This window comes from Oreochromis aureus, linkage group 22, assembly GCF_013358895.1.
Source record: "Oreochromis aureus strain Israel breed Guangdong linkage group 22, ZZ_aureus, whole genome shotgun sequence".
NCBI lineage: Eukaryota > Metazoa > Chordata > Actinopteri > Cichliformes > Cichlidae > Oreochromis > Oreochromis aureus.
The window spans coordinates 38,802,479-38,815,651 of NC_052962.1; the positions used below are offsets into that span (position 1 = coordinate 38,802,479).

Sequence of the window (13,173 nt, forward strand, 5' to 3'; positions counted from 1 at the left end):
CAGGGGGCCAGGTAGGGCATTAACAGGGAAAGGGGGGGACATGGAAATACTTTTCTTTATTATTCTCATTTAAAATGTCTCGCTTTTAAAAAAATAATTATCTGAGTCTTACAACAAACAATTGATAGATTGATACATATATACCATCAGAACAGTGTACATCACTGTCACAACAGTGTTTATTTTCATTCAAAGGCTTTATGATTTTTCCTATAATGGTGGGCCGGTCTCTAGTCAAAATGCCCGGGACGATTGTTTTGTCCCAGTCCAGCTCTGTATGCAGCTCATCTGCAGTCTGGTGTTACCTACATCTTCCTATTCGGAAGGCAGAATTTCTGAGTTCTGAGTACAATCGAAAGCACCACGACTGCAGTTTTTGTGTTGGATGTAAAAAGTGCACATGACACTGTGACGTAGGCTAGAATCATGGCGGTGGTCAACGACGGTCCAGGCGTGGGATTTCTCTCATGGAAATGTGCACATTATTTTTTCCTTTCTATTGGTAGGTGGCACAGTGCACTTGTGGCAAGTAAGCAAGCTAGAAGACTGGCAGTGTGGCTGCCCAGATAGCAAGACGACATTGAATCTATGTTGATTTTTCATCCAAACCGTCGTATATGGTCGGGGTTGAAATGCCAATGTTGTAACAACATTGAAATACTGTGGTAAACCGACGGTCTTACTATAGAGACGTTGTAACGATGTTGATTCACCATTGTTTTTTGTCATTGATATTTGATCTATTTATAGTCGACCAGGTGACAACAACAACGTCGAGAAAACGTCTATTTATAGTTGACGATCATTCGCCCGGTCACCATCAAAAACCATCGATTTGTAGTTGAGCATTAAATTGCATTGCAACTGATCGGGTATAAAGTACCAGAGAAAGTAGATTTATTGTTCATTTGTTATCAATGACTTGGTCTAGTTCACCAGCTTTAAAAATCGTGTCTCACGTGCAATTTATGTATAGTTGACTGAAATTAAAGCAGCGATCACTTGGACTATTCCGCAGCACCCCTCTCACATTGGTACATCCCCCCGGTATTCATTGTCTTCTACAGTAGAGCGGGACATTCAATTTACTCTCAGCGGAATTGACCGGAGGAGGCATCAGGTCATGCACTGCACTGGCCTGCACCACGATTAGTATAAGGTAAGAATGAATGATTTTTTTCCTACTCGTTATTTCCATGTTTGCATTTGAATAACAGTAAAAAACTCGTTAATGTTGTACATTAACGAGTTTTTACTATTATTACTGAGCCGGAAATTGTGTCTACTTCTTACAATCCGCAACAAATAAACTGCACTGCGAACAAAGTATATCAACAAAGAAAACATTTTTGTTTCATAATTTCTTCGTTATATTCCCTTACAAAGCTAGCTTTAACGCTTCGAGGTTTCCTTTGTTCTTGCCGTCGCCTCGGCGCGCTGACCCAGACTTTCGCTCTGTAGTTGCTTAGTACTACAAAAATTCTAAATCTGTGATATATGATTGATAAACGTAAAGTTAACTGTATAAACGTGTTCAATGACTTTGTTACTTTTGATGATTGGAGAGCACCGCTTCCATTCGCAAACGAAAACTTTAGACTCAGTTTGAATGCTCACGCCGCGGCATGCCCACGTGACTGTACGCTGCACGGTCACCTAACTTTACGTTGCACGCGTACATGACTTTCTGTTTGTGCCTTGAATAATGAATAAGGCTACGCCCACACGTACCAGCGTATTTTTGAAACCGCTGGTTTTTCTATGCGTTTGCACCTTTTGTCCCACACGTAATGTATGTCTGGCCGTACATTGTGTTTGTATTTCAGGCACATTTCACGAAGCAAAACGCAGTCGTCAGAGATATCCACGTGAACGCTGTGATACGTCTGACCTTCAGTCGAAAAAAGAAAACCCGGACCAGTCTTAAAAGAAAGCACAAGTAAAACCTTTTATTCACAAACATATCTTTGATTGTTAAGAATTTATGATCTTGTCTTTTTATACATATCTGTGGTGCTTGCATACTGCAATATCACCACATAATATAGTCCAAAAAGTGGAAGTTTGTAAACTTTTTAAAATGCAAAGCCGTGTACACTTGTGCACTTCAAAAATTCATTGTATACTGTACCTTCTTGCACGTCTCTGTTTCCTGTGTGTGTTGTTAGAAATCAAACTAACTTTAGGAAACAATATGCCAAAAGCATATTTACAATTACTTAAGACCGTTTTTAATTTCTTTTCTTTAGACCAAATCCCCTGTACACATATACGGACTCAGAGGATGAGCAGCCTACAAAAAAACGGTTTCCCCAGGCCCCTCGAGTGAAAATACCAGGTAATAAAATACTGTCTAGTGTCTGTGTACATATCTGTGTCTGACACGAGGAAACTTTTTGACAAGTTGTCTGTATTCTTAAATACTTAAAAAATTATCTTTTTCTAAACAGCCCTCATCACTCCAGTCTGCCCCCCAGCCCACTGATAGCAACCATCATAATGCCCCACCCAGCTTCCGGCACCTTTCGCCACTCCGGCACAAGCCGACACAGCTTTGCGATCTCGCCAGCATGCAGAGTCTGATGTCTTCCCTATAGATGGTATGCTTTTAAAAAAGCTTTAAAGCTGCATCACAATGTCATTGTACTCTTATCTAAAAAAAAAAACAAAACCCAATTTATACTCCTGGATGTCATCTTGTTGTGATTTTTTTCCTGTAGATTCCAGAGACTCTGTGAGGCCACTATTACAAGGCAAGTTTGAAAATCTTGGAATTTCACAGTTTACATGATATGACAAATATATGTGACAGGCAAAAACTAGTAAACACTTTTAGCAGTTACAAGAACTAACAAATGAATATCCAACAAAAGGGAATAGAAATACATTGTACTGCCAATACTTTGGTTTATTCTTTGTATGACTTGAAAATCAGGCTTTAGGGAAAACTAAATGACATGTTTCTATCATCAATTACATGAAGTAAACACACAAGCACTTGCATACACATTTAAGACATGAGACACGCTAATTCCATCTCATAAAATGTGTCTATAGGTGAGACGCTTTGCGTTGATTGGTGCTGCTGGACCACACTGGAGGTGCGAGTCCGCCGTGTAATGGTTTATGCCATTACAAAGGAGCTGGCCTCTGTACTCAACTGGGCAGGGGAAAAACCAAGGACCAGACAAAGCAAAAAGGGCATTTAAAGATACAGCGCTGTGCAGATGCATATTTGGTAAGTTTTAACATTTATTGTACTTTTATGAGCCTAAAGTGAACAATAAAGGGATCAATTGATGTGCTGGGTGCGTTTCACATTTCCTATGTTTTTTTTTTGCTATATTACCTTGTCTTTCTTAATAACAAGACTTTCATGTCCAGTTAATCTGGAGATGGAGTCTTTGGTCTCGAACTTGTTTTGTCCTCGGGTTGTACACTTTGTACAGCCCGAGGACCCCATGTTTTTTTTTTTTTTTTTTTTAAAGGATACACGGCACACCATGCTAAGACATATCACATTTTCAGCTTATAGCTCTTTGGGAATCAAATGCGGCAGTTTGCTGATTTCCGCCTGGTGACTTTCATGTTTATCAGCCTAGGAGTTTACATACTTTCTCCCTGCTGAAGACAATTAACAAGAGCTTATTCATGTGCTCTAATTCCCTTTTTTTGTTTTTTTTTTGTGTGTGTGTCTATTTTTGACCTAGATGGCCTGGCGCAGCAGGTAGGGGCGAACTCTATGTCTGAGTTGGTCTTTGCTCAAGCAGTCCAGAAATGGCTCAGATATGCTCCAGATCGACGGGTGGTGGCGCGCAGGACGCACATCATCCATCCCCATCCCGGAGTAAATAATAAAAGTGACGTGAAACATAGAAATGTAAATAGGAAACTTTGTCTTTTAATAAAGTATTTTGCAAATGATACATGTCTTTTGACCTTTTTTGTTTTTTTGTTTTTTTTCAATAAAAAGCAACTGTGCGAAAGAGGTGGAAAATCAATACCATAGCTCAACAGTGTTTCAATATCAGAATCTGACATTGTTTCAATGTCAACAGTGTTAGAAAATATAACGTAGAATCAATGTCAGGTTTCAACATTGATTCAACATCAAAACCTGACGTTGTTTCAACGTTAAAAATGGGTGCAAGAGTGATGTTGGGTCAACGTCACACTTCAACGTTGCTTCAATGACGTCGCCTGATATTGACTCAACATTGTTTCAATGTTTCCTTGCTATCTGGGTGGGTATCCAGTTATGGAAGCAACACATTAACAAGAGAATTCTGAGTAAAACCAAAGTTACTTTCCCTAGTAACTAGTTACTTTGAAAGTAAGGAGTAACTTGAAGTAACTGAGTTACTTTTTTAGAGAAGTAACTAGTAATGTAACTAAGTTACTAATTTAAAGTAACTTACCCAACACTGCTTATGAGGATGAAAAAAGTTCAAACTTCTCAAAATTTCTTCAGTCAACCAAAAAACACAACTTTGATTTTGCAGCAGTTTCTTGAACTGAGACCAGATGTTGAGTAAAGATGCTGATTATTTAACTTCAAAGTGAAAAATAAAAGAAATGAATATTTTATTGGGATTAAAACTCATTTAAATCTGACAGATCTTTGAACATCAGCTCTGGAACGACTCCTATTGTGTTAAAGTAGAAGGAAACAAACCTCAATTACATGTTTTCAAAAACAACATGTTTTATTCCACACGTGGTCATAAACTCTGCATCTTAACGTCTCAGTTGGTGCTGAATCACTCTGTGCAGTGAGTGTGGGTTTAATCTGTCACTGGAAAGATGCTCCATGCAGGGTTTTCTTATGCATGCATTAGTTATTAAATATGTCACCATACAAACATTCAGCAAATGACAAAATCCAGATGAAAGTTGCAGGTGATGAAGCAGCACTGCAGGCAGATGTTACCTTCCAGCATCCACACTCAGTCTGTTTTCTCACCGGCTGCAGGCAAAGACCCAGGAGGCATTTATATCTGAGCAGCTTCACAGCTGATCCCTCACATGCATCCTGATCACTGTTAGTTTGCACCAATCACAAGTCAGCAAACATGTTTTTGAGAGGCTAAAGAAAACCCTGCAGGAGTCGTCTTCAGCATGTTCTGTGCATGTTGGTGCTACATCACTGATGTGTTTGAGGTTAAAGGTCACACAGTGGCCTAAACGGAGCTGTGCAGCTTGCAGTCTGCAGGGTGGTCATGTGAGTAATGTCTGCATGTTGTAATCACTCTTCTGTCTCTGTGTTTGTGTCTCCACATCTCTGTCTTCACCTTCTTTTATCCCCCATAATAACTGTCAGGAGTTTTCCTGAATTGCAACCCAGGTCGGAATAAAAAGGCTCAGACAGGTTTACGTGTACACGGTCGAGGGAGACTCGCACCGCTGCAGTAAAAAGGAAGAGTCTTTATTCAGAGAGCACATACAGGAAGAGAGAAAATAGGACTGCAGGCTTCCTGTGTAACTTCCCCATTTAGGAGTCTGCACAGAGTTGCAGAGGTTAAGCTGAATAAGAAAGAGCAAACACATTTAGATAATGAAATGTACTTTTAAGCATAACATAATAAAAATCCTAAAATCCTAAGAAATCCCTTAACATTCCCTCCTGTTGTTTGATCTTTCCTTCTATATATGTACATAGCAACCACTAACAGTGCATCAGTCTATGGCCACCTGCAGACATCTTTAGCCAAGACATCATAAAATAGTGGGTTCTGTGAGTATGTTATATCCAAGTGTCTGTCTCATCATCTTCATCATTCTGTGATAGGGTGATGTAAGCATGAATTGAAGCAGTTACCATTTTTGATACCATGTTCTTCAAACAAGGTATGACACATGAAGTGAAAAGACACAATAACAGTATTATAACACCAACAAAACAAGTCCTTTAATCAGCAGGGACTTCCAAGAGCCACGTAAGCCAGTCTTGTTGTTGTGCATCCTGAAGTTGTCTGAGTATTTTCAGAGCATCAGTCATGTTCGGTGAGTGCACATTATCTGGAATGTATGTGCAACATGTGTTGTTAAAGAGGACACCTTTCTCCTTTCTCGGCGAGAATTATGTCCAATGCTACCCTATGTTGCATTACTGCAATGCACAGAGCGTCAATCTCTTGATCCCGTTCGTCGTTGAATTTACATGAAGCATTCTGAACCTTTTGTCTTTCAGTCCAAAGTTTAAATTCCTCCGGGACATCGGAACCCCATATGGAATCATGCTGCTTGAGGTCTGGGGTGCTTCATCTTTTCCTTGTTGTTGACATTGATGTTGACGTGGCGTCCATGGTTATCTTGAAAGTGTGGTCAGATATGAAAATGGGAGCGCACTGACCTGTCCAATTCCCAGGAAGGATAAAATAGGCCTGTTGGCCACAGATCCAGGCCATCCCTTGCACCCAGAAGGTGCCATTTGAGATGTTGTTGCTTTTCACGGGCCCTCCAGGAGCGTGTGTCTGCACTGCTTTGCAGTTGGTGGTGTTTCCCATTAGCGTGGATCCGTTCTCTTGGCGGTAGCATAGGCTGTGGCTCAAATTCCCATTGTTTCCAAGAAAGACTGTGAATGATTTAGCCTCACTTCTGTGCTTCACTCTCAGGTCAACCCAGAACCATTCGTCACATGTGCCGTTTCGTTGTCCTATCTGGAGAGGTTCCTCATGGTTGACCTCGATTCCCTGGAATTGATGCCCACGGCTGGCGTAGCTTGCGGCACACTTTGCTTGAATTATGTCCATTCCCTTCGCATACAAGGTGGCGTACTGTGTCGTTGGGGGCATATAGGAGCAAACATAGCAGTCTTTTCTGGGTGTGCTGTCATGTATATATCGATACCAGGCGTTGTTCATCCATGGGTGAATGTGGTCTTGTGTCATGTCACGAAGATGTGAGTTGTCATGTGTCCATCTTCTTTCTTTCGGGTGAGTGTTAATAAACTCACCAGGAGTGCAATACTAGCCACTAGGAGGACGAGCGTCTTCATGATGACCAGACGCACCAAGTCCTATAGGTGAGTAGACTAGGGGCGAGAAGAACAGGGCGGGATTCTACCCAAACAGCCCTCTCTCCACCTTCCTAGATCACCTACAGGCAGGGGCGTCGGCGTCTCTTAGTCTATGTTGTCACTCACTTTTTTGCAGTGGCTTTGATGGATCCAAGATGGTCTTTCTGCTATTTTGCGAGCAGTAGGTGTGGTGAGTAGCACTTGATAAGGACCTTCCCACTTTGGTGAACTCCAATTTTTCCTTTGGAGTACCTTGATCAGGATCCAATCACCTGGTTTCAACCTGCAAGACACTGGAGAGTTGTTTAGAACAATCTCTTTATTTCAAAGTAATTTAGTCATCCATTCGGCTAGTGTAGTTTTTCTTATTGACTTATCTATAGGCTCACTTGTGATTGGTAGTGGAAATAGTCTACCGTGAATGATTTCAAAAGGTGTGAGTTTCTGAGAACTGTGTGTCAGTCTCATCCACATTTTTACCAGGCCTATACACTCAGGCCATGGTCTCCCTGTTTCTTCCATGCATTTTCTCAGTCTCTGTTTTATTTCCTAGTGCTTCAGAGACCTTACTGATTACTTCATTAACAAAATGTGTCCCATTGTCTGATCTTATCAGAGTGGGGATGCCATATATTGAAATAAAATGGTTGCACAAACATTTTGCTACTGAGATGGCGTCTGCTTTTTTTACTGGATAGATTTCTATTTTATTTTGAGATCACGTCTATGATCACTAGAGCGTATTCTGAGCCTTGGCATTCATTTAGCTCAATAAATCCCATGTGGATTGTATGAAAAGGAGGAGGTGGTGTGCATTATGTGCATTATGTTTTTGGCAAATCATGCATGTTCCGACAAATTTCCGAAATTTTATCTACCACTCCTACCCCCCCTCCTGTTGACAATAATGCTTTTGATATGCGTAGGGACTTTGGTAGTATTGGTTTGCTATTACAAGTCATCAAACCACTTTCTGGCTGTGCTCCACCTTTTAACCATTTCCTTTGTTCTGTAGTTGGTGCAGCTCTCTGTTCGTTGATAAGCACATCAAGTGGTATTTGCATTGGGGAGTCAGACATTAATATGTCTATAGTTTGTTGTGCCGCTGCTTTTGCGGCTTTGATCTGCAAGTTATTGCCTTCAGTGACCTCTGAACTGTTTTGGCAGTTTTGACAGTGTCTTTAGAAGATCTCAAAGTGTTGAAAAAACATACTGTCTGTCAGTGTATATATTTATATCTTGGCCTGCGTGTGTGAGGATGTCAACGGTTTCGCTTCTACAACTCTATCTGCTGTGGTTACTGCATAGCCTACACAGTTTCGTCCTAGGCTATTCTTAAGTTACTGAATGCTTCTTCCGCTTTCTGCAACACTACATTTTGACTTAAGGCATTTTAGGCAATTCCTATTTCTCAAAGAATTCATACATCTTACATATTTCAAACTTTTAAGTTAGGAAAAACTTTGCATTGCTTATAGCTCATAGCTCACAGCTCTAAAACTCGTCATTGTTAAATCATATGCCTAATCATGATATGTCACTGTGATCCACAAGTATGATCACAAATTTGTTCTCCAAACTTACTAAGCAAACAAACAAAAACAAAACAAATTGCCTATGGCATCAAGGCTTTGCGTTCATATTAATTGAGTGTAAGCTGCTTTCTTCATTGCAAGTGTTTGAGTGTGTGTTGTCTATTCATTCATAGAGTCTATTCATAGAGTTCTGTTTCTCTCTGTGAGCTCACATATATATTTATATACATATTTCCTGTTTCTGCAGACTAATCGAACTCTTTTGTTTCTCTTTGTGTTCATAGTCTATAAACCCTCTTTAATTCTGCTAAATCCTGATCTAAAACCGACACCTTTATGTCACGCTCACACTCCTGAATGGAGCCCTTTCAGACATCAGGTATCATCACACACACTGCCTTTTCACTATGAACCTTTGTAGTGTTATTATTACTTATGTTTTATTATTTTTGTACAAATCACTCAATCACTCAAACCCTACTACTCACAGCATTTACACAGTTAGAATCACTCAAAATATGCTTTCATACGAGTACTTCAGACATGCTTTTCAAGATATATATAGAGGTCACTCACTGTACATCCACAGTTATGAATTCAAACTCTAACTACAATTGTAGTGAGCAAAACCAGCATCTCCATGCACGTCACCGCTCCTCATTAGCTTGGTAGTGTCCACATATTTAATTCAGCTTCTCATTAGTTGTTAGTATAGGTCTTCATCTTAACAAAGTCTCATCTAAGATGACAGGTTTATGAGCAGGTCGAGTGTCTCTATGCACCTGATTAGTGTAGTTATTTCCTTATTGTCTTCATCTCATATACCATTGTACTGAGTTTGAGCAAACCTTAAGCTTGAATCAGACTACTTTTAACAATCTTCCACCTCACATCATAACTGACTGAGGTGCCCCTTCTTATTAATAGTATGTCATTATTAATGTTATCATTGTATTGTTTTTCCTTTTTTATAACAGCAATAGTATATTTCAATACACTACTTCACTACTAATATACAATAGTATATTAGTTTATATTGTATTATGTATCCATCACGGGTCTGTGTGAATCTGCAGCTTCACACCTTCCCAAGCTGGAGACATTTGCTTTTCCTTGGCTAAACAATGACACAGCCTTAATATACCTTATGCATCTCTCTTTTTATTTGATATATTTTCGTGTGAATTATCTGGTTTCATGCATTCTATTCATTCTAGGCACGGTCGTCATGCCAACTATGTTTCATTGTTAATACCAGTTTACGGGTTGTTAACCTTCCTATTATCTCCTATTATCATGCTTATCACTAGATAAGCTCTGCTTTAATTTAAGTTAACCTTAATTTAACCTTTTGTTTATTCCACTTCATTCCACTTTCCATGCTTTAAAATATTACAACTCTTGTGTACTCTTTGTTTTCTTTTTAGCTTCCTTTTCAGTATTTATTTCTGCTTGGAGGGTTTCTTATAATTTAGTCAATGCATTTTCCCTCCCACGTGGGACATTTAGGTTTTCTTTGGATTTCTCCATCTATATGCACTAATTTGTCCGGCACCTGGACATTTCTTTTCTGACCACTGCTCGTCAGCAGTGAGTTTTGAAGCTTCATTACCCATTTTAATCCTTTTAATTTGAATACTTTACAACTACACAACTGCGGCACCTTCTCTGGCACGAGAATCGAGAGAGGTAGTTGACACGGCCTTCTACTTTCAAGCTATTCTTGAAAGCGGTGTCAACACAACCTGTTTCTCTCTTTTCACCAGTACTTGGGTGGCCAACAGCAAACAAAATAGTGGAATAGTTCAGCCTCCTTATTGTGCTGTAAAATCAACTTATTCCACCAACAAAAATAAAACAACACAAAACAAAACACGGACACCGTGTGTCTACTCACGCGCGCTACTTTTACCCACTACGGGGGAGCTACCAGTCCCTGACGAGCTCTATCTTTATTTTAAAACGCTACCAGCCCCTCTGGCCGAGCCTACTTTACCCACTATGGGGGAGCTACCAGTCCCTGACGAGCTCTATTTTATTTTAAAACGTTTTACGCGAGGTGTCTGAGTGTTAATATTCACCTGGTTGCTGCCGGTCTCTCAGGTCTACCTCACCGACCCCCACTGCCGTGGACCACTTATAAGAACGCTGGCCAGAACCCGAACGTTACGTCTCTGGACTTTATATCCTCTACCTAGAGAGGAGCTGTCGACAGACTTCAGCGTGGGCTTCTCACGGCGTCAGGACTCGGTGAGGCTTTCCTGTGGGATCTCACAAAAATGCTGTATCCCATCCGGCTCGAAGGACCAAGAAATGTCAGGAGTTTTCCTGAATTGCAACCCAGGTCGGAATAAAAAGGCTCAGACAGGTTTACGTGTACACGGTCGAGGGAGACTCGCACCGCTGCAGTAAAAAGGAAGAGTCTTTATTCAGAGAGCACATACAGGAAGAGAGAAAATAGGACTGCAGGCTTCCTGTGTAACTTCCCCATTTAGGAGTCTGCACAGAGTTGCAGAGGTTAAGCTGAATAAGAAAGAGCAAACACATTTAGATAATGAAATGTACTTTTAAGCATAACATAATAAAAATCCTAAGAAATCCCTTAACAATAACCCACAACAGAATATTACTGAGACGTTCACTTATAATCAAACAGGGCTGTGCAATTCATGTGTTTTGTCTCGTGCTATAAATCCAATGCACCCTTTTTCCTTCCCAGTGCCCACTTTCACCCCCCTCTAAAACCTTAAACTTTCATCCCTGACAGTCATGGCAGGTTTAATGTAGCACGATCAGAATTATTGCTATGATCCAAACAACTCCACATGTTAGACCACATGTGACGGGAGCTTCAACCGTGATGTGGTTTCAGTTAAGTTTGCATAGACTCATGATGGGTGTGAATGTCGTAGTAATTTGGAGCTTTTTAGGATTTCTGTGAACTGTTCTTTTTCCAGGCTGGAATGATTGTAAAGCTTAAATCTTTAATGACTTTTGAATTTGGGTCAAAAGTATGCAAACACCCAAACTAATATTTGGTTAAATATACCTTCAGGCAAGCTGCACCTCGACCAGATGCTTTTGTTACCCATGAACAAGTTTCTGGCATATTTCTGACCTGATGATGGACCAATCATCCAGGAAGAAATGGGAGAGATCATTTAAATTTGTTGGTTTCCAGGCAGACATTCCTGATCTGTCTGTGGTGATCGACTCAGAGGCCGTTGACCATAATCATAACATTTTGTAAGAGATATATTGCTCCCAGTATTACACAGATATGAATTACTTGGAGAACAACATGCAATTATATACCATCATCTGATCTGATCATCAGCAGATGTAATCTTAATCTTAATCTCATTATTATTATTATTATTACTTCCTATAGTTGTAGATCCCTAAAAGTCATACGTAGATTTGGTCCAAATAAATCCAGAGTGGCTCACTGAGGTGCCGTATACAAACAGCACTACTTTCTGTGATGCATTTGTTGCTTGTTTTCATTTTTTGTTGTATTTTTTAGGAGCAAGAAAAATATTGAATTATCAGCAGGATGAAAACGACATACTGTGAACTTACATTGACACAGTCGTCCTCTCCTTACCTTTTCTTCTAGATTATGATCATCCAATTCCTCTTTTTTAATTCCCAGACTCCACTGACTTAATACAAACTCCTGTAACTCGTCCTAAACACTCATCTGCACGACAACTGTGAATATTTTTGCACGCTAAGTATCCAGATGCTTATCATTTTAAAGAAAATATTTGAACACATTCAGTTACTTAAAATATGACAGTTTGAATGTCAGCTAATACAATACTTAGACATTTGTCCAAAATGTCTCACAAAACGTAAACATCAAAGCTCAATCTGACTTATTTAAAGCTTTTTATCCTAACGACCCTCAACATTGTCAAATGACTTTATAACCCTGACTCACAAATCCTGACTGGGTAACTCTAACTTCAAAATCCTCACTTTGTTAACTGACTCATAATCCTGACTTGGTAACCTTGACAACATAACCTTTGACCTGGTAACCTTTGGTAACCCTAATCTCTGTGTCTCTTGCTCCTTCCTTCTTACCCACCCCCTTTTTTCTTGCTAACCCAATCAAAACCCTACAAATTGCTCCAAAACACTGCTTCCTGTGGTGGCGGGGTCGGCCATCTTTGTTTTGGGCTTTTCACTGCCTATCTGCCGGGCTGCTGGTTGGCTCATTGCCTGGTTGGCCGGCATCACAGAAGGCGAGGATGTCACTGACGGCGGCGCTGTCCCCGCAGTCCAACTACCACCCAGCGTCTTCCAGAACTACGGCGAGGTCGAGGAAGACGATCCGTACCGCTACTACCAGCCCAACTACCCGGCCCCTCGACCAGTGGCGCCCGATGATCCCGCACTGGCCCTGGGTGACATTGAGCTGAGGTCTCCTGGCGTCTACCGCACCTCTCGGAGTGTGAAGGAGGAGGAAGAGAAAGTCGGGTCGAAGAGGCGACTAAAGAGAGGCGCCGCGTGGACTAACTGAGAGGAGTTGATTCTGATTGGGCGGCTCGGAGCTGCTATGGACTAATCAACAAGTGCCTGATGTAAAGGATTTCTTATGGACATTGTAGA

General features: G+C 40.6%; 1 protein-coding gene across 1 annotated transcript in view; it reads left to right on the forward strand.

Moving 5' to 3' along the window:
• Nucleotides 1-13,173, forward strand: part of LOC116321231 (collagen alpha-1(XIV) chain-like) — a 29,872-nt gene extending 16,699 nt beyond the window's left edge. The window contains exon 7 of the mRNA XM_039605358.1: nucleotides 12,804-13,173. Coding sequence (XP_039461292.1) covers nucleotides 12,804-13,084 — 281 coding nt within the window. The 3' untranslated portion in view covers nucleotides 13,085-13,173. The remainder of the gene's footprint in view (nucleotides 1-12,803) is intronic.